We start from the raw sequence: 13,962 nt of genomic DNA, 5'->3' as shown, positions 1-13,962 counted from the left end.
GGGAGGGAGTAGATGAATAAAGAGAGTAAGATGGAGAGAATGCAGTCATAAACTTTAAAACATTCTACAAAACTAAGAAAATTGGGAGAAGGGATGGGTTGGGTTCGACTGATAATGTCAAACAGGTGACATAGACAAAGATGCGTTGTATTCACATATGACTGCTAAATGTCAACTCCTTTGTACAACTGCTTAAATATAAATACATATTAAAATGAATAGTAAATTATACAAATCAAGCATTCCTTAAAGCTGAAGACACTGAATTAAAATCTATCAATAGTACACACACCCCAGTAATCTGGCTCACTTATTCATATGTCAGATGTGTACTAGACTTTTAATAGTTTGCTAATAGTGACAAATCTTTTTATAAAAAGTTATCTAAAATGGGTCATTTCATTCAATTTAACCCCAAGGACATTTTATAAGTTAGTATGAACTATTATATAAGTTAGTATTCTAACTATTCCTATCATTTCATGTGAAGACATAAAACCAGCTCCTCCTAGCCATTAAAAGTATAAAATCAGTAATTCTCTAATTATCTTTCTATATTCTACTTTGATTTGACTTGGTTGTTGACCTCCAAAATGTCTTTACATTTCTGTAGAGATACTAGGCATCATAACTTTCAATAGCACCACCCTGTCTTCCTCAACATTCTTCCTGTGGCTTTTTGTTTACCCATGCTGTCCATTTTTAAGATGTCTATTGTCTACTTCCTTTTATTAGAATAAAATACAAGTTTTTTGATCTCACACAAAATTACTTTTATCATTATCTCATTATACCCCTCTTATGTATGTCCACATGTGATCCCCATAGGATTATTCACAGTTCTTTACAGTTTTAATTCATTTTTATCATTCCTTTAAGGCAATATCTTTCTGTAGTGGCTAAATCTCTATGTTTATTTTCCTATGGTAAAAGTTCTTTTCTTTTTACAAATTAACAGAAGAAACTCCACTGGGCAGTTAAACAACTGCTCTGCTTTCAGTGTATTAGATTAGTATGGTACATTAATTATAATTGACAAAGATTGATAAATGTTTATTGATCAGAGCCCATAGTTTTTTTTTATTTCTATTGTACACATCTTCAGGTTTATGTAAGCATGCAATATTATCAGATACCATATTATGCAGAATAATTCCACTAATTAAAAATCATTTGCGTTTTACCTATTAATCCATGTATTTTCCATAATCTCTGTCAACTACTCATCTTTTTATTTTGTTTCAGCCTTAGGGTTTGAACTCAGGACCTGAGCAATCTTCCTCAGCTTTTCTGCTAAAGGCTAGTATTCTACCACTTGCGCCACATTTCAATTGTTGGTCTTATGGTTATGGTGTTAATTGGAGGTAAGAGTCTCACAGACCTTCCTGGCTAGGCTGGCTTTTAATTGTGTTCCTCTGATCTCAGCCTTCTGAGTAGCTAAGATTACAGGTGTAAGCCATTGGTACCAGCCACTGGGACTCATCTTTTAACTATCTCTTTACATTTGTCTTTTCTTGAATGTCCTAACTTGGAATCAAACACTATTTTGCATTTTGAAGTAGGCTCTTTTCTTTTTCTTTTTGTTCTTTTTTTTTAAAAAATAATTTATTATTTTACTGTAAAGATGCTGTACAGAGAGGTTAGTTATATGAGGAAGGGAATGAGTATATTTCTTGTCGATTATTGTTCCCCCCAACTTTGTTTTTCTCTAGGATTTGAATTCAGGGCTTTGTGATTGCTAGGCAGTTGCTCTCCTACTGAGCCATGCCTATCAACTTTCTCTTCTGGTTATTTTGAGAAAGAAAATTTGCTTTTTGCCTATGCCAAAATGGACCATGATCTTACTTTTCATTATTCCTTACCATAGCTGAGATGACAGATGTATATCACCAAACTAAGCAATTTCTGTTGAGATGTGATCTCGTAAACTTTTTTTTTGCCAAGGTTGGCATGGAAGCAAAATCTTCTGAATCTTAAACTCCCAAATTGCTGAGATGAAAGGTGTAAAGCATTATACTCCACAAATGGTTGGTGTAAGGTATTGTGAGCTTTTTGCTTAGTCTGGTCTCAAAATGTGAACCTTCTGATCTCTGCCTTCCAAATAGCTAGAATTACAGGTGTAAGCCACCAATACTCTGCTACATTGATTTTTTAAACTTAAAAATTTACATTTGTTTTCTTTTCTTTTTTTCTGGTATGGGAGTTTGTACCCAAGGACTTAAACTAGGCTGGCATGTTACCCCTGAAGCTGTGACTCCAGTCTTGTTTTTTGATTTTTGTTATTTTTTAAATTTAGGTACTTACTTTTCTTTTTTTATTTTTAATAAATTTTTATTGTAAAAATACTGTACAGACTGATTACAGTTACATTTCTTATCAAGCATTGTTGCTTTTTGTTATTTTTGAGATGGAATCTCATGGACTTTTCTGCCCAGGCTGCCCTCAGAGCAGTCTCATTCTCTTAAGTATATAGAATCGCATCTGTGAGACAATCCTGCCTGGATAAAATGGGACTATTATCTGTTAATCTTCTTCATACTTCAGACCAGAAACTAGAAATCCTCTAAGTCACCCACTCTGCCACAGTTCTAACTCTGACATTCTTATAATGGAAGGATTTATAAAATTAAGGGCATTAGTTTTATTTTTAGATATTGTGCCCTTCAGTTTATAACTTCTTTAATATGACATCAAGCTTATGAATTTTACTACTATTTAGGATGTAATATGGAAATGATTTTATTAATTGTTCTGCTTCTTTAACCCTACAGTTCAAAGAAGAATGGGTATATTCGTAGAAGAAGCAATGAATCTTTTCAAGTAGCTTCCTGTTTGGAACAAAAGTAGAATTTTATCCAGGCAGTATACAAAAGACTTATTTTGATACAAAAAGATTTCTGAGTCTTTCAGGTCACAAAAAATATTACCTAAATCTGAATTTGTATAAATTAGCTCTACTTAGGTGACTAAGCAATCATAATGTTTATGATTGTTTGGACTTCAGGCAATTCACCATTAACAACTTTTTATCATTTTTATTGCTCACAGTAACCTTGAGTTCATGTATTTTTATCCTTATTTTTATAAGTTGTAGAAATAAAGAGTTAGAAAGGTTAAGTGGATTTACAAAATCCAACAGTGATGAACAATTCAACCCCAAGTTTGTGGGAATACAGCCAAAATTTTTAACTACTCTGCTATATTGTCCACCCAGACCTTGCCAGCTACCTCCATTCTGTGACTCTTGTACTTTGAAATGAGTCCCTCTTTACCTCCCCTTATGATTTCAAATCATTAAACCATATTGAAGGAAAACAAACCAATCTGTGTTAGCCAAGGGATCTAGTGGGTCTTGGCTTAGATTTTTCTCAAATCATATATTTTGGAAACAAGTGTACATACGATTGGTTAGCAGGTGGTTCTGCTGCAGTGGATTAAGGGTGGGAGTTCCTGCAAGGCCTGGCTGGCCAGCCAGTGTTGCATGAGCAATTCCATGTTGAGGTCCAGGAGGAGCAAGAGCAGACTGCATCTTATCCTTATCCCAGGAAGATTCACTTCCACCTGAAAATGCAGACATATGAACATATTTCAATTTGAGAATTTTCCTCAAGAATTTCTTTTTCAATTTGTTTTTTACAATTGTAATCATTAATATTTCCTTGAAAACAATTAATATGATTGAATATTGGTGAACTGAAAGCTTTCTGGGGATTTTAGCAACCTCTCAAAAGACTGAAACTATTCTCACCAATAATGTAGGTCCACTAGCCATACTGGTTGTCTCACCAAATGTTGAATCAGAATGAATAACGCTTAGAAGCATATATGACCACTACTGCCTCCCATATCAAACTTTTAATACTCATATGCTTAAAAAACACACTTATAAAAGCATAGGAACATGCAAAAATTTATAGTAGGAATCAGAATTCTCATTCTTGCAGATTCAGCTCTCAAAGAAACAGTTTCATTATAGCAGAAGTTTGTAAATTCATTTTGCCAAAATATGAAACCTTGGTTTCTAATTTTGAAAGTATATTTTCCTTGGATAACCCACACTGCAAAGCACAGAAAAATGTACATAAAGGCAAACTACTATATTTTCTTACTCCACAGCGGCATTGCTATTTTTTTTGGCGACTAGGGTACTGTGTGGGCAGACTATTTCTTAAAACCATCTAGGAAGCAGATACCGAATGATATCTACTACATTCTTTTAAAGAAAATACTTTAAACAAAAGGCTAAATGGTTAAATTGCCATCACTGCAGTAACAGCCTGTCTATGTTTAGAGAACAGAATGTTTTTGTAGGCAGCTCTGTCTGTGTCCTTGATGTGCTCCATTCATTCAAAGGTTAGTGCTTCTGCCCTGTTTCCCATGCTGATATTGTGACATTAGCATCTCCACCTGGATGATAGAATCCATCTGCTGCCTCAAATACTGGCCTTTTTATGTATGGAGTTTAGAATTGGCCCCTGGGTTATGCTATAAATTATATGCATTTACTGTTTAAAAAATGATAGAAAATCAACATCGCCCTATTTTCAACGTTCGATATAATAGTTAATTTTACATCTTTTATTACCTTCCAGGTTTTGTTCAGATGAGTGCCTCTTATTACAAAGTAAACACTGTTACATAGCTTTAGGAATCATATTTATAAAATGTAATAACTACATGCAAGTCTATTTAATTTATGTACTATATTAAATATTGGACTTAAATTTTTCTTTCAAATTTATCACTATTATAAAATTATGTTGTAACAAAAGACCATTGTAAATTATTTCATTACAATCAATTAATTCCCTGGAGTGGGAATTGAGAACTTAACAAAATCTTTCTTTTTTTTTTTTTTGGATACATATCTTTCCTGAGTCCATACATTTTTTGATGGGTACCATATCTGGGTATATATCTTAGATACTGTGAATAGTATCACAAAACTTATTGAAATTTACAGGTATCTCTTTGCTATGTTGACTTGATTTCCTTTAGATATATATCCAGGAGTGAGATAGTTGGATTATATGGTAGTTCAGTATTGAGTTTTTAAAATAATCTCCCAATTGTTCTGCATAGTAACTATATAAATTTACATTAAAAGTTAGCACTTCAACTCAGGTTGTTCTAAAATATCTAATAATAGAATGCTTACTACAGTCAGTTGTTTGAATAGTGATGGTTTTATGTCATTATGATCCATTTTGAACATATTAACCTAAGCCTACAAGCCAGTACACCAAAATAATTCAAGTGGATGTGAAGAAACCCAACAGTGAGAGGAATTGTACTCATTTCTTTACTTACATAACTGTAATCCTTTCGTACATCACCTTTACAATAAAAAGAAACCCAACAGTAATACTCTAAACACAAAAAAATGATTCTTAACCTCAGATCTCTCATATTGTCTCTACATATTAATTGTGCATTGCTTATAAAAATCATCAAGGAAAGGAATAAAATATTCACTGAAATAACAATAAAAGGATAATTTAGTAAACCAGTTACTATTTTCTATTCATAGTGAGCTGTGAAAGTTTTTATAAATCCAGAAAATACAATACTTGTGGGGTTGAGTTTCTAAGACTATTAGTCTTAAGTGGATTATCTGCAAGGATTTCATACTTTGAGATCTCCGTTTCATAAACTAAATTTGGATATGTCTTTTGAAATTGGAGAGCAACAACAAAGCAAAAAAGCTATTAGAATTTGGAATGCACACTTTTAATGGCTACTTCCTAAGAAAATATATAAGATAGCACATTTAAAAGAATGGACTTAAATATTTTTAAAAAGTTATAAAAATAACATGTATTTACTTTTTGAGTTTTGTAGCAACAACCAAACAAGTAAGTCATATTATTTGAAAAGATAAATTGGAAATGATTTTTTCAGTAATTCTTATATACACAAAGCAAAGAACAAGCAGCCAAATTGCAAGCAATTTATGCAGCATATGGCGAAAATCAAGCTTCTCTTAGTCATACAATACTTTGTTTAGTTAGAATCTTGGATGAATGCACATTGTTTCATAAGTTTAAACACCACTTAGCCTTTTGGAGTAAAATATGCTTTAAGTCATAATAGTATTACATTAACTGAAGGTTTTTTCCTGTACAAGTAATACTGTATCTACAGTGTTAAGCAGTGTATAAACACACACACACACACACACACACACACACACACACACACAGATATACGAGGGAGAGAGAGACAGAGACAGAGACAGAGAGACAGACAGAAACACAGGAAGAGAGAGAGAGAAGAATCCAGGATTAAGCATGTTACATTTCTTTTTGAACAATGTCACCCTTTCCCTCACTTTTTCCCAGATTTTCCCTCCTGTGCCTTCATTCAAGTTGTATAGGTCATTTTCAACATAGTGTCTAAGTGAGTATCACTGCTGCATTTGTTCAACCTGGGTCCCATCCATTCTGTCCTCCCACGCCCCACAACCACCACTATCCCAAAGAGAGATAACCAAACAAGAAGAAAGAGAAAGAAAATGGAAAACAGCAACAAAGACAAAACTTCTTGTTTCATTTCCTGGAGTTCATTTTGATACATATTATGCTACATGATCAGATGCACATAAGTATTGTGCCTTTTGTGTTTCTCTCCTAAGAATATCCTCCTTTGGTCTCACCATTATTTTAGATCTGAATAAACACCACTGAATGTAAAATTTAAAAAATGTTAATATATGAATGGAAAACTACATGAATATTCAGGGATTCTATAATCTATAAATTGTCATATTTTATTTTCTTTTTTTTTGTCAGCATGGGGCCTGAACTCTAACTGGGCACTGTCCCTTAACTCTTCAGCTCAAGGCTAGCGCTCTGCTACTTGAGCCACAATGCCACTTCTGGCTTTTTCTGCTTATGTGGTACTGAGGACTCGAACCCAGGGCCTCATGTATTCAAGGCAAGTAGTCTACCACTGAGCCACTTTCCCAGATCCTTCATTTGTTTTTTTTAAAATAGGTATTCAATAGATAGAATATTTCACATTGTTTCAGCTTGGTCCAGGGAAGTACTGCAATATATATGCTATATCTAGAATTCAAGTTGTTGTTCATATAAGAAAAAACTTGATAGCAATTATTCTCCTAAAATGTCAAGTTCTACTAACCAGTTTGTTTAATTTTTGCACCGAAATTTTGCACAGGAACAGCCACATTCTGGGATGATGGACCCAGAGTTTCAAGTTTAATTAGAAGTACAACAATAGTTCTTTGATGGTCCTCTGGGGAGGCAATTGTCAATAAAGAAGTCACATGTCACATATGATTATTTAAATTTAAACTTAAAATTACTATTGAAAAGAATAAAAGTTATATGACTCAGTTGTATTAGTTAAAATTAATACTCAAAATTCTTCTAGCTGGTGGCTACTGCTGGGGGAAATGCATATTTCTAATACTTCCTTTCAGGAAACTGTATCCAACAATTCCAGAGTACAAGTAGTTATGGGTGGCTTTGTGTAAAATAGTACAGCATCTTCACTTTAATTGTAATTCAATGAACAATATTATGAGCTTTTCTTCCATATTTTAGGCATCATTGTTTCAACTGGTAATTGCTAAATTTTCAATATCTCTCTGGTGTTAATCTCACATATTGAAAATGCACAGATAAAATGGGGGTGCATGAATGGAAGGAGGAAGAGTGAACAAATGCACTCATATTCAATGAATATTATGTAAAAAATTGAATTACATAGTGAGAGTAGGGGGCAGGATGGATAAAGATAGAGAAAAACAATGGAATGGGTGACATTGATCAAGGTGCATTGTCTTCATAGCCTGACTTCTGAAATTCAAACTACTTCATATACTAACAATAAAATTAAATAAATATTAGGAAAAGATCATATCTACATTGAGATACTATCTATATTAAGCTACAAGCTCTGCCTTCATTACTTCCCCCAGTCTAATATGTATCATTGCCACCTCTGTACCTTTCAGCCCTGGCTGAACTTGGAATTGACTTTTCCTTCCTATTCACACTGTGACTGTGCTCACCTACACTCTTATGACTCTCACACTCAACTCTAGAGGCCTTGCCCTGATTTTTTTTTCTTGGTCCGGTCGTGGGGCCTGAACTCCGGGCCTGGGCGCTGTCCCTCAGCTCTTCAGCTCAAGGCTAGCGCTCTACCACTTGAGCCACAGTACCACTTCCGGCTTTTTTCTTTTTGCTTATGTGGTGCTGAGGAATTGAACCCAGGGCCTCATGCATGCAGGGCAAGCGCTCTACCACTGAGCCATCTTCCCAGCCCCCTTGCCCTGATTTGTTTTTTATTTTTTATTGTGAACATACTGTACAGAGGGGTTACAATTACATGGGCAAGATAATAAGTCCATTTCTTATCAAGCATTGCAGCCTCCTCCTTTGTTTACCCTTCACATCCCTTCCCAGCCTCCCCCCTCACCTAATCCTCCCCCCCCACCAAAGTTGTAAAGTTCGTTTTCGATATGACAACTTGTACTTCTCATTGTTGCAACAGGTCCACCTGTATCCTTATTTAAATGACTTATTTTTCCCCTTCCCCTCCACAAATTATACTACATCAAATATAGTGAAAGCAGGGGATATACTGTGGGGGAGGGACATACAAAGCAACAAAGAAATAATCTTATAAATGTATTAGAAACAAATGCATGAAAGAAAAAAAACATTTAAATACATATCTAAGGGTTCATTTTCCTAACATCACATTATCTGAACTTTTCTGCTTGACTCATACATATACTAGATATTGCAAATAAGGGAAACCATGGGACCTATGTTTCTTTGTTGCCCTGATTTTTGTAGGCACTTGTCCCATCCAGTTCTGGCACTGTTGTCAAAATAAGTTCTCAAAAACAAAAATAAAAGCCAGTTATGATGATGTAAGCTTGTATTACAAGCAACTTGGGAGTCAGAGATTAGGAGATCAAAGTTAGACAACATTCTTAAGCAAAAATGTTTGAGAGACTCCATCCCAACCATTGGCTGGGTATGGTGATGTGTTTCCGTTGTATCAGCTACAATGGAAGCAAAATGCCTGGGTGCACATCTGTCATCGCTAGCAACCAAGTAAAACACCAGCTCAAGTTGGCCCATGAAATGAAGGTTGACCTACATAAAAAATAATCAATGTAAAAATCAGCTGGAACCATGGATTATATATAAATCATGTATGAGGCTCTGAGTTCAAACCCCATGACCATTAAAATCAATGAAGAAAAAAAGCAGAGGAGGGAATGAGAGAAGAAAGCACGGGGTATCAGAAGGAACAATTGGAAAGTAGGGAAAAAAACTAAGTAGAGAATTATTCAGCAAGAAAGGAGTAACTTGGTTCCATGTTTAAATAATGATTACATTAAATATGACTCAAAGGAATCTAAGAACTACACGAAATCTCTGGAGCTGTGGTTGCTAGAACAAACATGTCCGATAAGTGTAGTGTCAATATATCAGCACTATCTTGAAAGACAAACAAACCTACAATTTTAGCATCACCATCATCCTAAAGGGTCTGGAGTCAAGCTCAAGAGCTTCAAAAATTAGTAAGTGTCAAATGAGTTTATTTCTGGATATTATAGGAAATCATTTCTTAAGTGTACTCAACAATTAAAAATTAATTATTCACCAAAGACTTGCTCAAATAAATTGTACCTGACTCATTCATTATTCTAAGACTTAAACTGACAAATTTCACTAAGTAAACGTAAAACTCAAAGTCCCAGTACATTTGTTTCTAAATTAAAATGCTGCAAGATGTAAGTATTCCCTGTATGCCATTTTAAGACACAGTAACTAAAACCTGAACATTGCATTATTGAATTTCAAAGATTAGTTTGGATGTACAGGGAATTAAATCACATGGAATAAAGGCACAGTGCTCAACTGTATGACCTACTGAGTAACTCTAGAAATGGCAAGAAAATTGTTTCTTCCTGACATTATTACCAACTATAAATGATAAAGTTAATCAATCTCCTGTGGACACCACAAATCTCATTACTTGCAATTATCTTGGTTTTGTATTGTATTTCGTTGAGCAGAACTGGGTGGTAAAATATTGCTCCATTACATATAACCTCTATGTTGTAGCTAATGTACAGGGTACATGTACATGTGGATATATCTGTGTGTGTGTGTGTGTGTGTGTGCGTGCGCGTGTTCGTGTGTGAGACAAAGCACTTTTTTGAAGTTTGGTTACTATTAGTGTATTACAACTTGACAACTGCTCAAAACTAATATAAGTTCAAGTCAATGACAGTGTTTTCTTATCCAAATATGAATTCATTCTGTCATCCTTAATCATATGTGGTCTGTCTAAATGACAAACATATTACCAATTCATTTTGCAGTAAATAATTATATAATACCACAACCTATCTTTCCCCTTTGTCTTATTTCTGAACTATTTAACATCAACTGCTGAGTATACATGCTAAAATTTATTTTGAAGAAGGAGGTCCTAAAATTCATGAGCACTGACTGACATATGCTCTTCTGAAAACATACCTTAAAAGGCAGGTCCCCAGAGAAAGGTATGCTTTCGTAACAAAATACAAAGGATGATCTGAATACCAGCTATAAAGATAGAGCAAGAGCCACATTCCAGCTGCTCACGCCTGTAATCCTAGCTGTTCAGAAACCTAAGATCTAAGAATCATGGTTCAAAGCCATCTCAGACAGGGAATTGGATGTAGTGCTGTGGAGCAAAAGAGCTCAAGGACAGTGCCCAGGCCCTGAGTTCAAGCACCACAGCCGACCTAAAAAATAAAAAAGACAAAGACATTACAATTTGAACCTCTATTTTATATTTTAAATAAAAGGAAAGTTTCTCTTAAGATATTGATAGCCACACCAGTCACTCATGTTGGGAAATTCTACCTACTCAGGCAGATGAGATCGAGGATCATAATTCAAAGGCAGCCTGGGAAAGAAAGTCCCTGAGACTCTTGTGTCCAATTAATTAGCAAAGAGCCAGAAGTGAAGCTGTGGCTCAAGTGGTAGAGCACTAGCCTTGAGGAAAAACCCTTTGGGAAAGCATGTAGGCCTTGAGTTCAAGCCCAAGAACCAGCACACACACACACACACACACACACCAAACAAGACTATTGATCTCCACTAATGTTTCTACCAATCAATTATTAGAGTAATCCTAAAGAAAGAATAAATTCTGAGTGAGGTACCATTTCATTTGTGGTATCTTCTGTATATGTCCAATTGGGTGGATCCAGTGGCTACATTATTGTTAAGTATAACTCCCTAAGTATGAGATAATACCTCAATCTGATGCTACTAATGCAAGCCCAGGAGTTGAGTAATAAGACAGCAGAGAAAAACATCTAAGCATTTTAGGAATATGTTGCAACTTTTATTTAAAATGAAAAATAATAGGAAAGTCATTGACAGTGCTGTATTGATCACATTATACTTGTTGATACAATACATTTTAAACATATACATTGATATGTTTCCAGTCCAAGCAGGAAAATCCGTGAGACTATTATCTCAAATTAATCACTGAGAAAGGGGAAACTGGCATGGTAGCTCAAGGTAAATTGCTAAACTTGAAGAAAAGAAATTGAGGGACAGAGCCCAGGCCCCGATTTCAAACATCACAACCTGCAAAGAAGAAGAGGAAGAAGAAGAAGAAGAAGAAGAAGAAGAAGAGGAGGAGGAGGAGGAGGAGGAGGAGGAGGAGGAGGAGGAGGAGGAGGAGGAGGAGGAAGAAAAAGAAGAGGAGACAAAACATGTTAGTAAGCCAAGAATTGGTGACATCTGCCTATAATCATAGCTACTCATGAGACTGAGATCTGAGGATTGTGGTTCAAAGCCAGCTGGGGCAGGAAATTCCATGAGACTCTTTTCTCCAATTAACCACCAGAAATATGGAAGTGGAGCTGTGGTTCTAAGTGGTAGAGCAATAGGCTGGAGTAAAAGCTCAGGACAGTGCTTAGGAAATGAGTTCAACCTCATGACTGAAAAACAAACAAAACAAAAAGCAAACGTATTATTTAAAATCTTGATTTTAGTATTAGTCTTCCATTTAATTTCAACAATGTGCACATATGCTAACGTGGAAAAGCAATTCAATTATGCAGAAAAAAATTAGTATTTTCTTTATATACCTGATGGAGCTCATAAGAAAAAAAAGTTCCAACAAATTATGAAGGAGCACAAATTTAAAGTTGTTGTCAACATCCATCAGAAATCTCAAAATTATTCAGTAGATTCATGGTCTACAAATCTACCAGTTACATAATACTATTTTATTACTGTTAATTTCACCAAGTAAGCCATATTTTAAAGCTAATGTGGACGAGTCCAGAGGAAGATGGCAGAGGAGAAGCTGAGGATTAAACAAGTTCTCACATAGAAACCAGTTGTAGTGTTCCAGTGGAAAAATCCAAATGTAGTGTACCATCATAGTACAGAGAGTTTGGCCAGAGAGGAAAAATTCAGGCAGTTTGGTTAGGTAGACATATTCAAGCACTTCTGGGTCCGTTGCCATGGCCATGGCTGCCATATCAACAGAGAGAGCCTGGAACAAAGGCAACAGATGTTGTGTGTGAGTGGATTCTACTCTCTGCCAGCAAGAACTGCTGACCACATATAGTAACAGACCGTGGACGGCCCGGAAATCAAGGGAAAGGCATGAGTACCCCACAGACATCCTCACTCCTTCTCACTGAGCAGCAATGGGAAGGTAGCCCCTCCTCCACCACCAGTGAAGAACTTCATCTTTGATACTGACAAAGACCAGGCCAGAGAAGCTAACACATACTTATTCCTTGGAAGAAGACAATAGAAGCCATTCAATAGGTGAAAGGAACATGACCTGAGGGACTCAGCTCCACCCCAAGGGAAAGTTGCCCTACTCAAGCAGAGGCAGCTTTACATGAGTGGGGTGACTATCCTAAGTGGGTAAACAGACTGAGAGGCTACCCTACCCATCTGCAGCTCTGGCAGCAAATCTAGCTGCTGGAGGGTAAAAAAAAATGGAAATTTGAGACACATAAATCCTGAGAATGGCTCTGGGCTAGGCTGCTTGACTCTCTCAGGAGCTAGCCCATCAGGGTAAAGCTACTGATTGCTGAAGGCCACAGATTTACCTACAACCTAGTTCCATCACAACAACACCAAGCTAGAGCAAACAACCATCTCCCTCTTTTGTCATACTCAAACTAAATTGTTCTCTCATTGAACTAGCCTGGGAGAAGGATCATAAAGTCCTGGGTAAGTCACAGCTTCCTTCTGCCTGCTCAAACTGATTTAAGAAACTAACCAAGCCTCAGAAAAACCAACAGCACAAGCAAAGCAGAGACTCCACCAAGACTTGTTACAGACACAGGAGAGACACAAAATCCCCCACCCCCCAAAAAATTGAAGAACTCTTTTTTACTATCTTAATTAAAAAAACTGTTGTATATTTTTATTGCTTTTATTTTAGACATTTTTTTTGTTTTATTTTGTTGTTTCTCTTTTGTTCTTGTTTGTTTTTTATTCTCTTTACACTCTTTTCCCTTTTGGTCCTTTTTGGGTTTGTTTGCCTTAATTGCTGCTCTGTTCATCCCCAGATAAATACCTGTCTTCAATTATTACACTTTATACTTCATTGTGTGGATACTTAATTCAGATATTGATTCCTCAATTCACAAGTTCTCAGCCTTAACTACTTTAATAATTCTTGAGATATTTCCTTTTCACATTGCTTTCCCTTTTTCTTTATCTCGCTTCTCCTTTCCTTCTATCATTTCCCTCTCTGAATTTACATCTTGGTTATATTCCCTCTCTCACTGTCCCTCCCTACAGTTACTCTAATCTCATTTTCTCCTACCAATTCTCCCTAAACCAATTAATTTCTGGTCTGCTGAGACCCTCTTTGATTTTTCTTAGTCCATTGATGCCTAGTTGTTTGTTGTTGAACTAGATTGTATCTGTTGAA

General features: G+C 35.7%; 1 protein-coding gene across 1 annotated transcript in view; it reads right to left on the bottom strand.

The window, feature by feature from the left end:
• Dach2 (dachshund family transcription factor 2) overlaps positions 1 to 13,962 on the bottom strand; it is a 542,498-nt gene that overhangs the window by 83,443 nt on the left and 445,093 nt on the right. Inside the window, exon 5 of the mRNA XM_042672182.1 lies at positions 3,403 to 3,561. Within this exon, the coding sequence (XP_042528116.1) occupies positions 3,403 to 3,561 (159 nt within the window). The remainder of the gene's footprint in view (positions 1 to 3,402; positions 3,562 to 13,962) is intronic.

Source organism: Dipodomys spectabilis, unplaced genomic scaffold (genome assembly GCF_019054845.1).
Source record: "Dipodomys spectabilis isolate Male_0828 unplaced genomic scaffold, ASM1905484v1 ptg000673l, whole genome shotgun sequence".
In the NCBI taxonomy this organism is placed as follows: domain Eukaryota; kingdom Metazoa; phylum Chordata; class Mammalia; order Rodentia; family Heteromyidae; genus Dipodomys; species Dipodomys spectabilis.
The sequence above is the reverse complement of the archived record's forward strand: the minus strand, read 5'-3'. Positions and strand labels throughout refer to the sequence as shown.